Here is a 14,978-nt window from a genome sequence, read left to right as displayed (position 1 = left end):
GATAGGTTCCACACAATATCATCTGATACATCCTCAGTGAGATGTACCTCCTCTAACGAATCCCATGGGTCGAATATTTTACTTACATGTTGACACGTGATCTCGGAGGCAATATTAAACGTTGTTGGTCCAAAAGTCCACCTTGAGCACTTTCTTGACAAATAAATTCTTTACCTTTAAGATGGTCAAACCGGGGAGGGGGGTAGGCTTCCCCCCTACACCCATAGGGTGTGCCGATAAAGAGGCCTTCGGGCCATCAATGATCGTAACCGTGGTAGCCGCATTGAACAAAACCATGTCCTTGTCACCCTAAACCATCCCAACTGCGAGTATTATCCTTCCACAATGGTCATGCCCATGCATCTAAGATGCATGGCCATTGCTAATTTTCCCCAACTCAAGAATGCCTCTCCGCCCAAGAGTTGCGGGCTGGCAAATAATTTGTCAGTTGATCTTGCACTCTCCCTATGAGTTTCACCCCCACAGGAAGGACATTATACCGCATGAACCGAGTTAATGGAACCACATGGAAATCATCAAAGGGATTGACGTGGTAGATAGTCCGCGACATGAAGACATATTTGAGAAGTGTAGTCCTCCCCGCCACCGCTATGGATTTTCCATGACCTCTAACCCATTTTCCACCATCTTTTGAACTGTATACGTTAGAAGTTGATACTTCAAACCATGTGCATAGATAGGAGGAGACCCTAATATCAAAATGGGAAGCTTATGGGTATCAGTGGAAAATCCCAAAGCACCTCATCGAGGTTAATGTACGAGCATCTGACTGCCACCACTAAGCTTTTTGCACATTTTCCACAAACCTAGCTATCTCTGTGAAATCATATAGGATGGTGGAAGAGTTTGATATGTCATCTTTGAATGGGGAAAAATGGCCACATCATCTGCATATAGCGAAGTAGGGATGCATGATGCCTTAGTTATTGAGTATTTGTGTATTATATCCTTTTGTGAGGCTGCATAATACATGTATGGGTTCTACTATCCACAAAATTTAACCCTCAATTCCTCCGCAAAAATATGTGACCATTAACTACCAAACATTCATATCTTCAAATAGGTTGTGAGATTGCAAAGTGCTCCTAGATGACATGTGTACTTCCTTGATTGCCACATCATCTCCTCGTCTCCAAGATAGAGAAAACATAACATGACATATTTGTAGAAGTCTAAACCTTTTTAGAAATTCGTCCACATTTCAAAAATAGAAATTCGTCCACATTTCCACCTGAGAAAACATTATGTTGCCACATCATCTCCTCATCTCCAAGATAGAGAAAACATTATGTTGAAAACATTACAACATAATATAGTTCCCACAATGTTCAGGTGGAAACTGGGACGAATTTCTATTTTTGAAATAAAAATAGGAACTTTTCCTAAATAATCATTCTATTTTTGTCAAGTTCATACCTAATGTTGAATGTCATGGTGGTGATGTGGCAGCACACCACTTTATGTAAAATCACTCTAAAATGGTGGAACCCGCCTGGACGTTCTATGTGCTTGTAAAGTTGTTTCACGAAAAACCGATATTTTTTTGTGTCATACGTAAAAATGACAAAGTCCAGTGCTAAAAAGACTCTATGAGACATTTCTAAACCTTTTTTGCACATGACATAAAGATATCGATTGTCCGGAAAACTTGGTGTGTGCACATAGAATGCACATACGTACGCGCAAAATTTTTGTTCAGATTTTTTTTGCCATTTTAAATTGTTTTTAAGGTGGCAGGAGCATATGCAAATGGGTTCAAAAGTGCATTTAGGATGGTTTAGTTTCTTCTTTTGAGATGCTTTCCTATACTCGCAAAATGACATGCAAGTGCGCAACTCCAACATACCTTTGATGAGTTGGACCATAAAATAATTCGATATTGTTTTTTGGGTGGAGGATGCATATGCACCGGGGAGCATAAATGCAGAATTGAATTTCTTGATATTGTTGTGATACTTATACTAATAATCCAACTCGTTAGATACCAGGTATAATACGATTGCACAATCCAAGTTGGGGTAAGAAAGGACTTAAGGAGCCCCTAACTTAGCGGTAGAGCACACACACAGTCTGTGATTGACCCAGTGAGGTCAAGGATTCACATTTGCAATTTCCTTTCTTTGCAAAGGCAGGTAATTCCACCTTCCTACTCTCATTTTTATTGGGTTCAAGTCTACATATGTTTTCTTTAAATCGAAGATCTTACCTCCACATTCTCTTTTTGAAACGATTTAAAGAATGGTTTTGCATACACGGAGTGGGAAGAAAACGTCAAAATGTTTATGAATACAAAAACTAAGTCATACACGTTTCCATTTCCGTGTTCTGATTGTCTGGCTTCCTCCTAACGCCTATTCTCACTTGCAACCTGGAAGATCTGCAGGATCACGATAGGTCCAACCACCGTGACCTCCATCGGAAAAGGCAGCTTTGAAAAGGTGTTACAGAAAAGATTAAGTCATGATACCTTTTGGAGTAGGACGATCAAAGGGAACAAAAGTGCTGATTGTGCAGGTCTTCTGCAAATTACTCACAGCTTATGAGTACAGCAGCATGTGAAACCTGCGTCTAGGCTCTAGATTAAGTTATTTTTTTCCTAGAAAGCTATAGATCGAACAGAGCAGTGGAGCACAATTGTAACACGAATGTTCTGTAATCATGTTCCGAACATAATTTCCTTCCAGAAATCTATAGGATTCAGTGACATCCCTTGCAAAGGATGGTAGTAGCAATCTTCATCAGGTTGAAATGGGATGTTTCAGTATACTGACAACAAACTGATGATAGCTTATTGATAACTGGTTCTTGTTCTTTACCAAACACTAGCATCTCTCCAGAAGAAACTATTTACACACAACCGAGTGCCGCAACAATACCCAGCAGCTGCTACCTGCTAACGTTTTCTACATCCTTCAAAGGAGCAGGACGCCATCTAGACTGCGACGAGTCCATGCATACATATATGGCAAGCAGTACCAGATGCATCTTTCATGTTGTGTCCATTTTGAAGCCTAGAAGCTGCTGCAGGGACTTCCAACCCCAAAGCAACTCACGTTCAAAAGCTCTGGTCCACTCATTCCTGACCAGAACACCATCCTTGGACAAGATGCTGTCATCGTTGGTACTTTCACCGTAATCATCATCAGCATAAGTCGTGGCGCTGTCATTCTGCGGTGCTCTGTCTACTTCATCAGGAAGGTCATCTTGAATGTTCTGTCCATCCATCACCAACTGATTCAGAATAAAAAAACGGTTATGTGAGTCCAACAATAGGAGGGAACTTATCAAATGATAACGAGCCTTATGAACTAATAGTAGCCATGGTCATTGAACGAGATTTATGCAGCTTTTCAGCTAAAAAAAAAGATTTATGCAGCTTCCACTACACATTAAAAGCACCAGCATTTTTCAGAATACCCCTGAACTGTTCCACTTTGCACACATGTTTTTCCACCTTCTAATGATACAAGTGATCTAATGCTGGATAGAGAGGTCACCTCAGGCTGATACTTCTTAGACATTCTCCTGTAATAGGACTACAAAACATGTGTTGCTTCAGTAAATTAAAATAGCACATAATTTTGAATAATGTTTCATAAGTCAGGTCAGTTTAAAGCAACTTGCACCATCAATCCCTCTCAATCAGTCAATCTAATCAAGCTATGCTCTCTCTACCAGAAAATAGAATGACAAACGAAATCGATAGATGCTAGGATTTTACTCAGCAAGCACTGAGGCATACAAGACACACTGAACTACGCAGTCACAGCAGAACAGAACAGGTGATAAGACCTCCGGGATTTCAGTAGTAAGGGCTCCTTTGATTCATAGGATTGATATAGGAATTATGTAGGAATTGAATCCTATAGGAAATTTTCCTATACAAGTCATTTGATTCATAGGAACATATCCTATAGGAATTATTCCTATAGGAATCTTGTAGTACAAATCCTATAGGAAAAAAACATTAGCTCATACCTCATGGAAAAATTCCTTTGCTACAATCAAAGACATACCATATTCCTATAGGATTCAACTTAGCATGACATTCCAATCCTACACCTTTCCTATTCCTACACTCTTCATATTCCTATGAATCAAAGGAGCCCTAAAGCGTGTTATTGCCTCCCACGTCAAGGTAGCGATGGACATCCTAATAAACCATTTACCTCTGGTTGGTCAGCTTCACATGCCTTGGCTGATTCCCCTCGGACAGAAATGGTAGCAGCAACAGCTGAACTCTCAGCATCGCCTACACCTGATTCATCTTCTTTGATCTCTTGACTGCCATCCAGTTGCAGCTCATTTGCCGCAACAACATCGTTTATGCTTTTATCGTCATCGTCTGTAGCAATTACCTCTGCCATTTCAACCGGCACGTCTCCCTCCTCTATGACCTTCTGATTCTTCTCGTCACCCCAATCTTCGTAGACCACCAATGTCCTCGCGGCTTCGCCTGTCTGCAGTCTCCTGTTAGGCCCATTCTGCCACTGGAACTCTCCCGAGGAATCTCGCAGCAAGAACTTGAACTCAATCGACCTGTTGGCCGGCAGATCCTGGCCAAAACAGAGGAGAGATGATGATGCAATGGTGTTACTAGAAAGAGTGTTTAATCACCAAACATTGTGCATAACACGAGTCTCTCACTTTCTCGACTGTCCAGTCGTGGCCTTCCGACCACTCCAAGGCGGCCGCGTTCGCCGGGTCCCAGAGGCCGAGCGCCGGGTCGTCGCCGACCAGGTGGAAGCTGTGGCCGAAGGTGCACTGCTCTCTCAGCACGAATCTGACGCGCACTGTCGTTTCATGAACTGAAGGTGACACAGGAAGACGGTGAGACCAGAGAGAGATCCATCACACCGAAACAGGCTTACGTTTTGCAATGTAAATGGCTCAGGCGGAGGGGCTAGCTCACCAGCAGCAGGAGGGGGCGGCGAAATCTCGGCAGAAGCCACGCCGCGCTGGACCTCATCGGCCTGTAGGAACAGGACCCTAACCATCAGTTAGTCACAGTGAAGCAAAGAAAACATGGCATATTAGCGGTATCCGATTCCGATTTGACGCGACTAACCTCCGACGCTGGTGCTGCAGCGCCCTCCTGCGCGGGCAGGAGGTGGTCGAGGGGCTCAGGCAGCGCGGCGGCGAGTAGGCTCGGGCGGCCCCGGCCGGGCCGAGCGAGGCCGGCGCCCACGACGCGCCGTGGCACCCGCGTCGCGCCGCAGGCGACGCGGACCCGCCCGAGAGCTCCGCCACGGGGTATCGGCGCCGCGGCGGCGGCGGCGGCGGGGTCCAGGAATGGGGATTTCATCTCGGCCCTGAGGCTAAAGCCCTGAACCCTCTGCGCAGCTTCAGGAGGTGGCAGCGGGCGTGCCGGCTTCCGGTGCGTAGATCAGCAGGTGGAGGTATCCGCTTTGGCCGGAGGTCTTGGCGGTTTCTTCCGGCGGTGGGGCACGCGTGTTTGCTCCGGTGGGCTGACGGAGTGTACTGCGGGATGGCGACGAGGACAGGTGCGGCTCCGGCGTTGGAGGAGAGAGAGATGGGCCCTCGTAGTCGTATGGCTGCCGCGTTGGCCGTTGGATCTGGCGCGCGCGTCTCGCTGTTCGGGAGACTTCCGCTCCTGCCGATACGTTGGCACTGGGTTTGCCACCGTCCAGCCGTGGCTTCCAGCAAAGAGCAAATGTGAGAACAAATAAATAATACCTCCTCCATATCGATTTATATATTCTTGATAGAGCTTGAGTATTTCTCAGTCGACTGAGGTACAACTTATGTTGCAACACATAACTAACTCAAATCACAATACAAATCAAATGATGTAGAAGTTGACTGAGCACGAACCTTACTTATAAGAACTCCCCGATATCAAAGAGATTCTAACTTACCGTTGACCACTAAGACATGGATGATCTACTCATATCAAGGATATGTGATGGCCCATCAGGATCTTACGTCATCCATATGCTTAAGTTAGCCCTGTGCTATACTTGAATTCCTATCGGTTTATAAACATACTATCTTATTATACGTACTTTATTAAGAATTTTTTAATTACTAATTTGATCAACAAAATATAAAATATGAACCACAAATTCTGTACCATTGAAAATTTCTTTTGAACATGAATCCAATGGTATAATTTTTATACCATATATCTCACATTGTATTAATTAAATTAATGGTTTTAATAAACATGTAATACCCTAATTAAACCGGTATGAATTTAGTAGAACAGCCCAGCTGACAAAGACACCCATACAGCCATACTTCACACACATGTTCAGTCTCATGCCCAGCTAACATAGGCCGTTGCGTTCTTAACGGAGGTAAAAGGTTTACCCCAATCTATCAATTAAGGAGAAGAAATATTTTCAATTAATTAACGAAAAATTCGGCAAAAACTTTTACAATAAATATCACAAGGAAACAACATCTGACGCATGCAACTTCTTGGTCAACTAAACAAATCAGGACTGATGAAATGCAACATCCCAACGTAGGTCTATCAATTAGTAGTAGCTGCCAAAACTTACCTTGCGATGTTCATCTTCTTATTTATTTTGCTCCTCTTGAGGAACTTCTCCATGTTTCTAATCATGTCGCTGTGAATTTTGCGTGAAAGCACGTTTAAAGGAAGGGCACACTCGAAAGAGACCCGGACGTGTTTACTGAACTCAGTCTTGGATGCTTCGCTATGCAGTTGGGAATGGCACTAGCAAGCGAGTGGGCGAATATAGCCACGAAAAAGGCAGTCTACCCGAATATGACTAGCTAACATAGAACGGACGCAGCCACGCAGGTTCTACAAATAATTTGAGAGCGCTGCTACCCAACCAGCCACCAGCGTGATTCCAACGCTACGATCTTCCAGCGAGTCTTCTCCATTGCCATCCTGCACCTCATCCACATCCCTCCTGCCACGCTGCCCAATCTAATATATCGACAGTGGCGAGCATCAAACGTTCAGCACTCCGATATTCAGCACGCCTAGGTAAAACTGACCACTGCATATGACTTACAGTTCACATGACATGACTTACCATTTTTTTTATATGAAGCTTCAAACTCAGGATTTGACCAGTACCATTTACCCAAGACGTTATTTCCCATCAGAAGAATATGGCTCCAGTTCAGTTTAAACCTTTTCACTATAACTTCAGGCTTGGATACAGTCTATATAACTCAAACTCTACTTGAAACTGTAACCTCAAATCATCAATATGTTCAAGGTGCAGATGCACTCTGGGTTCTTTAAGTATGGTGCTACTTCTTTTTTACTTTGCACATCGGAACAAACTGGCTGTATCAATGGCCATCCTTTAGCATGACTACACTGATACAAAAGATATACTTTGGGGCCTAACAGCAAAAAAAGGGAAATATTACCGTCTTGTTTCAGAATCAACAAAAGAGTAGCAACTCAACCTAGAAGAATTTTCAGGCATGGAAATGCATATACATAGAACAACTTTGTTACCAAAGAGACAAAAGATACCAAAACACCAGCTCAGAGTAATTGAACACTAGAACTAAATATTATAAGTAGTTGAACTGGCGACCTGGCGTAACTGAGTATCCCGAAGAACTAATACAAGTTGTAGTAACCGCATCTAGGAGACTTTAATTTGGGGGTACAACTATGACTTCATCACAAACAAATATACCGTTTGTTTCAATCATCACGAGCACCAGCACAGACCAGAAGAAACAATGCTGATATTCCAATTCTAAGGACAGAAATTGATTGAACATGAATATAGATTAGCAGTATAAGGAGACCACAATGGAACTGGCATCTGAAAGTTATACAAGGTTCTGATGTTCTACTCCATCATAACATCAGAGAAATGTCTTAACTGACAAATATTATAAGGATATCCTTTCATCAGTGGTGTCTAAAGATTTTGAGATTGAACGTTTGAGAGCTATTTGATTTGAACTCAAGAGAAATTTCAAATACACCGCAAAAATGAGAATAATTCCACATGATCATGACCTTATAGTTACCAGTACAAAGAGATTACCAATCAAAGTTCCATATTGAAGGTCGCACCAAGCCAAATTGTGCCTTCCAGAAAAAGTATCAGTTGACATTTCAGCATGATTTGACTACAGATGAAGAATACATTCTCTTTACAGTACCGAGTAATGACTGATGATGGAATGGCTATTGTACCTTTGCAAATACTTTCTCTTTTGACCGAATGAATAGGCAGGGCTATTGCCAGTTGCTCTTAGAAAATACTAACCATTGTACTCACCTAAACATGTCAAACATTGCCAGTTAGGCAGAACCACTTATGTACTCTTACTCCATTTAAGTCTTCAGATGGCAACATTAAACATATGGTTTGTTCCACTTTGCTAATAAGCAATTAAGCATACCAATGGACATGGCCACACTCCAAACTTTAATGGTACTACTGCCACTGGAGTTCTCATAAATTTAACTAGTAACTCGACGACATGAACTTCTCGAAAATAGTGAGGTACACCTATCGACAAATAGTTACGTGATTAATTTTGTTTGCCAAAATGAGTTATTAATGGGGAAAATGGCCTCTCTGTACCCGTCTGTTTTGTACACAAGCTTTATGCAGTTGTAGGCACCAAGCATATTGGTGGCAATTTAGACGTGATCCCCTGAAGTTCAACATAAGCAATCCCAACTAACGGACCAAAAAAGAAAATTCCCTGATTAACCTAAGCTAGAAAATTCACACAGCACATGATCAATAGCGGACAAGCAACTTGCAAATTATGATAGGCACAACAAATCAGAAGTGGCAATAAACTGTACACTTAAAACCAGTTATTCACATACAGCAAGCACTCAATAATATACATACGATCAATAAATAGAACCTAAAATCACACAAATTCACAACCACTTAAGTAGATACAATTGAGAGGCATATCGAGAGTTAACGGCTCCAATCTTACTCTGACAATAGGGGAGATGCAATTTGCGATTTATGATACGCACAACAAATCAAGAGTGGCAATGAACTGTACACTTCAAACCAGTTATTCCCATACAGCAAGCAGTCAATAATATACATACGATCAACAAATAATAACTAAAATCACACAGATTCACAACCACTTCTTAAGTTGATACAATAGAGAGGGGCATATGCGAGAGTTCACCGCAAATCTTACTCCGACGGCTCACTCTTGGACTTTGGCGAGGGTTGTGGGCGGCTGTCGTAGTCAACGACCTCGCCGTCGGTGACGGAGCGCGAGTGCTGGACGATGGATCGGCCGATGGAGTTGATCCACTCCTCCTTCTCCTTCTCGGCGTCGGCGATGAAGTACATGGTCTCGGTCGGGGTGGAGAGCTCGAAGGCGAACTGGCGGTTGAGCACGTCCTCGGCGCCCTTGACGGTGAGGCAGGAGGAGACGGGGATGACGCCGCGGGGCACGGACGCGCGCGTGACGGCGGGGTCCTTGAACCAGAAGAGGCGGCCCTGCTTGAGCACGAACCAGCGCCGCCGCCACGTCTTGATGTACTCGCCCTGCTTGGTCAGCCACCCGGCGCGCTCCGCCCCGTGCCAGAACTCCACGCCGCCCAGCGCCGGGTCGTCGCCGCCGGAGGAGGAGGAGCCCATCACCGCGCGCCACAGGCTGGCCGCCATCGCGCCGGGGGAATTGGGGATCCGGGATCGGGTGGGGCGACTAGAGACAAAGTGGGCGAGGAGTAGTGCGCCGTTGGATTCGTTCGGACGGCGTTTTTGATGCGATCGGGATGGGAGGCATCGAGCAGTTTAATTCCCGTTTATCCAGCTATAAATTGATTTGGCCAGGAAGTTAAAATCGACGGCTTACACCATCGCGTCCCCAAAACAGTCCCCAAACAGCGCCCGGATCGAGTGTTTATGAATGAGTTTTATTCGTGCCGCGTTTGAGGGACGTCGTTCCCCAGCTGTGTCCTCCAAACGTCACCCTCAATCAGAAATTCAAATAGTTTGCAATCAAAAGAGATCGTTCCCGCTAAAGTCGTCGGGTAGCGACGATCAAAGTACTGGGCGCGTGATCATATTACAGACCGGTGGTGCATGCTAAATCAGAATAAGGGGTTGGGAGACACCGACGCATCCTGAGTCGACGTAGGCCCGTCGATCACCATGAACTCGTCGTGATCTGCTCGATGTGCATGCTCCGTCTGCTCCGTCGCCGACGCCGAGGTAGAGGCCGACGCAGGTGTAGTAGCAGATGCTATCGTAGACGCGTCTGCCGGCTCTTGCTCCGGGGTTGGGGTTGCTGTCGCTGCTTGGGCCGCCGCCTCGGTCGTCGCCATTTTGGCTTCGATGTCGTCGAGGATCTTCCCTTTGAAGAAATTGTGCGCCGCCCGCATCCGGGGAGACATTCCTTCTGTCGATGCTCTCAGCAGGGACATGTCGTCCCTGCGTTGCTTGAGCTCCATCTTCTCCTCTTGCCGCTTGAGCAGCGCCGCCCACCTTTCGTTGCCCTTTTTGTCGCGGGAGAGCAAGCTCAAGGAGACCTCGACGAGGCATTTCGTGATCGAGGCCTGCGTCTTCTCGGACGACGCAACGTCGGCCAAGGTGGCTTTGGCAGCCTTGTTGCCGATAGGGCTCCCTGCCGACGTTGCCATCGGCGCATCCAGATCAATGGCGTCTTTCCCCTTCGACAACGACTGGCGCGTCAACCGCCATTTCTCGTTCATTTTGAGCTTGCTATAGCAATGCGTCAGCGCGAAAGACTTGTGCCCTTCCGAGTTCCTCCGGTACAAATCCATGGCCTTGTCAAACTAACCAAAGGAAACACTATCATTTCATCGAGCAAAATGTAGGCGCCACCGATTATGTAAGAAAGAGTCGCACCATTTGGCTGATGTCAACTCCGCTCTCGCCTCTGGTCTCCATCTCGCTATGAAACCCATGGAACATGTTCACCGACGCCTGGATGATGACCATCGCGTCGACATTGCCTTTTGGCTCCTCTTCATTGTCACTTTGTTGTAGTCGCTGTCGATGAGCTTGCGCTCATCGAACTCGGCCTTGATCCTCGCCCAATACTTCTCGTACTTTTGGTTGGCGCCGATGATGGAGTCATGGCTCATCGTCGCCCACGACTCGTACAGACATTAATCCTCCAAAGGCGTCCACTTGGGGCCTTGTGTGCCCGACGCCTTCTTCTTCTTCTTCCTCACGACGTCCGCGTCAACCTCCACGAGATCATCGGCATCCTCACCGGCACCCTTCTCGTCCTCTTCCTCGCCGCCCTCTTCGTCCTCATCGTCGTTCTCCACCCCCTCCCCTCCTCCTCCTCCTCGTCCTCTTCCCCTCATCCTCCTCCTCAGCACCGGTGATGGCGTGTAACTCACACGTTCGTTGGGAACCCCAAGAGGAAGGTATGATGCGCACAGCAGCAAGTTTTCCCTCAGAAAGAAACCAAGGTTTATCGAACCAGGAGGAGCCAAGAAGCACGTTGAAGGTTGATGGCGGCGGGATGTAGTGCGGCGCAACACCAGGGATTCCGGCGCCAACGTGGAACCTGCACAACACAACCAAAGTACTTTGCCCCAACGAAATGCTGAGGTTGTCAATCTCACCGGCTTGTCGTAACAAAGGATTAACCGTATTGTGTGGAAGATGATTGTTTGCGAAAACAAGAGAACAAGTATTGGCAAAGAGATTGTATTTCAGTAAAGAGAATTGGACCGGGGTCCACAGTTCACTAGAGGTGTCTCTCTCATAAGACAAACAGCATGTTGGGTGAACAAATTACAGTTGGGCAATTGACAAATAAAGAGGGCATGACCATGCACATACATATCATGATGAGTATAGTGAGATTTAATTGGGCATTACGACAAAGTACATAGACCGCCATCCAACTGCATCTATGCCTAAAAAGTCCACCTTCGTGTTATCATCCGAACCCTCCGTATTAAGTTGCAAAGCAACAGACAATTGCATTAAGTATGGTGCGTAATGTAATCAACAACTACATCCTTAGACATAGCATCAATGTTTTATCCCTAGTGGCAACAGCACAACACAACCTTAGAACTTTCTCACACCGTCCCGGTGTCAATGCGCATGAACCCACTATCGAGCATAAGTACTCCTCTTGGAGTTACAAGCATCTACTTGGCCAGAGCATCTACTAGTAACGGAAAGCATGCAAGATCATAAATAACACGTAGATATAACTTTGATAATCAACATAACAAGTATTCTCTATTCATCGGATCCCAACAAACGCAACATATAGAATTACGTATAGATGATCTTGATCATGTTAGGCAGCTCACAAGATCCGACAATGATAGCACAATGGGGAGAAGACAACCATCTAGCTACGCTATGGACCCATAGTCCAGGGGTAGACTACTCACACATCACACCGGAGGCGACCATGGCGGCGTAGAGTCCTCCGGGAGATGATTCCCCTCTCCGGCGAGTGCCGGAGGCGATCTCCTGGATCCCCGAGATGGGATCGGCGTTGGCGGCGTCTCCGGAAGGTTTTCCGTATCGTGGCTCTCGCATCGGGGGTTTCGTCACGGAGGCTTTAAGTAGGCGGAAGGGCAAGTCAAGAGGCGGCACGGGGACCCACACCATAGGCCGGCGCGGCCAGGGTGGGGCCGCGCCGCCTAGGGTTTGGCCACCCCGTGGCCCCTCTTCATCTCGTCTTCGGACTTACGGAAGCTTCGTGGAAAAATAGGCCCCTGGGCTTTGATTTCGTCCAATTCCGAGAATATTTCCTTACTAGGATTTCGAAACCAAAAACAGCAGAAAACAAAGAATCGGCACTTCGGCATCTTGTTAATAGGTTAGTTCCAGAAAATGCACGAATATGACATAAAGTGTGCATAAAACATGTAGATAACATCAATAATGTGGCATGGAACATAAGAAATTATCGATACGTCGGAGACGTATCAGCATCCCCAAGCTTAGTTCTGCTCGTCCCGAGCGAGTAAAACGATAAACACGTATAATTTCTGGAGTGACATGCCATCATAATCTTGATCATACTATTTGTAAAGCATATGTAGTGAATGCAGCGATCAAAACAATATATATGACATGAGTAAACAAGTGAATCATAAAGCAAAGACTTTTCATGAATAGCACTTCAAGACAAGCATCAATAAGTCTTGCATAAGAGTTAACTCATAAAGCAATAATTCAAAGTAAAGGTATTGAAGCAACAAAAGAAGATTAAGTTTCAGCGGTTGCTTTCAACTTGTAACATGTATATCTCATGGATATTGTCAACATAGAGTAATATAATAAGTGCAATAAGCAAGTATGTAGGAATCAATGCACAGTTCACACAAGTGTTTGCTTCTTGAGGTGGAGAGAAATAGGTGAACTGACTCAACATTGAAAATAAAAGAATGGTCCTCCATAGAGGAAAAGCATCGATTGCTATATTTGTGCTAGAGCTTTGATTTTGAAAACATGAAACAATTTTGTCAACGGTAGTAATAAAGCATATGCATCATGTAAATTATATCTTATAAGTTGCAAGCCTCATGCATAGTGTACTAATAGTGCCCGCACCTTGTCCTAATTAGCTTGGACTACCGGATCATCACAATGCACTGTTTTAACCAAGTGTCACAAAGGGGTACCTCTATGCCGCCTGTACAAAGGTCTAAGGAGAAAGCTCGCATTGGATTTCTCGCTATTGATTATTCTTCAACTTAGACATCCATACCGGGACAACATAGATAACAGATAATGGACTCCTCTTTTATGCATAAGCATGTAACAACAATTAATAATTTTCTCATTTGAGATTGAGGATATATGTCCAAAACTGAAACTTCCACCATGGATCATGGCTTTAGTTAGCGGCCCAATGTTCTTCTCTAACATATGCATGCTTAACCATAAGGTGGTAGATCTCTCTTACTTCAGACAAGACGGACATGCATAGCAACTCACATGAAATTCAACAATGAATAGTTGATGGCGTCCCCAGTGAACATGGTTATCGCACAACAAGCAACTTAATAAGAGATAAAGTGCATAATTACATATTCAATACCACAATAGTTTTTAAGCTATTTGTCCCATGAGCTATATATTGCAAAGGTGAATGATGGAATTTTAAAGGTAGCACTCAAGCAATTTACTTTGGAATGGCGGAAAATACCATGTAGTAGGTAGGTATGGTGGACACAAATGGCATAGTGGTTGGCTCAAGTATTTTGGATGCATGAGAAGTATTCCCTCTCGATACAAGGTTTAGGCTAGCAAGGCTTATTTGAAACAAACACAAGGATGAACCGGTGCAGCAAAACTCACATAAAAGACATATTGAAAACATTATAAGACTCTACACCGTCTTCCTTGTTGTTCAAACTCAATACTAGAAATTATCTAGACCTTAGAGAAACCGAATATGCAAACCAAATTTTAGCATGCTCTATGTATTTCTTCATTAATGGGTGCAAAGCATATGATGCAAGAGTTTAAACATGAGCACAACAATTGCCAAGTATCACATTATCCAAGACATTATAGCAATTACTACATGTATCATTTTCCAATTCCAACCATATAACAATTTAACGAAGGAGAAACTTCGCCATGAATACTATGAGTAGAAACCAAGGACATACTTGTCCATATGCTACAGCGGAGCGTGTCTCTCTCCCATAAAGTGAATGCTAGGATCCATTTTATTCAAACAAAACAAAAACAAAAACAAACCGACGCTCCAAGAAAAAGCACATAAGATGTGATGGAATAAAAATATAGTTTCAGGGGAGGAACCTGATAATGTTGTCGATGAAGAAGGGGATGCCTTGGGCATCCCCAAGCTTAGACGCTTGAGTCTTCTTAATATATGCAGGGGTGAACCACCGGGGCATCCCCAAGCTTAGAGCTTTCACTCTCCTTGATCATGTTGCATCATACTCCTCTCTTGATCCTTGAAAACTTCCTCCACACCAAACTCGAAACAACTCATTAGAGGGTTAG

At 44.7% G+C, this 14,978-nt stretch overlaps 2 protein-coding genes across 2 annotated transcripts; both read right to left on the bottom strand.

The window, feature by feature from the left end:
- Positions 1–2,717: 2,717 nt before the first annotated feature.
- LOC127322845 (uncharacterized) lies at positions 2,718–5,828 on the bottom strand. The gene is made up of 5 exons (XM_051351254.2): positions 5,090–5,828; positions 4,934–4,994; positions 4,669–4,829; positions 4,191–4,577; positions 2,718–3,252 (listed from the first exon to the last, which is right to left on the bottom strand). The coding sequence occupies exons 1-5, from the start codon at positions 5,324–5,326 to the stop codon at positions 3,010–3,012; spliced, it is 1,089 nt and encodes a 362-aa protein (XP_051207214.1). The 5' UTR covers positions 5,327–5,828; the 3' UTR covers positions 2,718–3,009.
- Positions 5,829–9,027: 3,199 nt separating this feature from the next.
- On the bottom strand, positions 9,028–9,783 carry LOC127322853 (pleckstrin homology domain-containing protein 1). The gene has a single exon (XM_051351262.1). The coding sequence runs from the start codon at positions 9,651–9,653 to the stop codon at positions 9,174–9,176; it is 480 nt and encodes a 159-aa protein (XP_051207222.1). The 5' UTR covers positions 9,654–9,783; the 3' UTR covers positions 9,028–9,173.
- Between the last annotated feature and the right edge of the window lie 5,195 nt (positions 9,784–14,978).

The sequence above is a fragment of the Lolium perenne genome, chromosome 1, assembly GCF_019359855.2.
Source record: "Lolium perenne isolate Kyuss_39 chromosome 1, Kyuss_2.0, whole genome shotgun sequence".
Taxonomy (NCBI): Eukaryota; Viridiplantae; Streptophyta; class Magnoliopsida; order Poales; family Poaceae; genus Lolium; species Lolium perenne.
The sequence above is the reverse complement of the archived record's forward strand: the minus strand, read 5'-3'. Positions and strand labels throughout refer to the sequence as shown.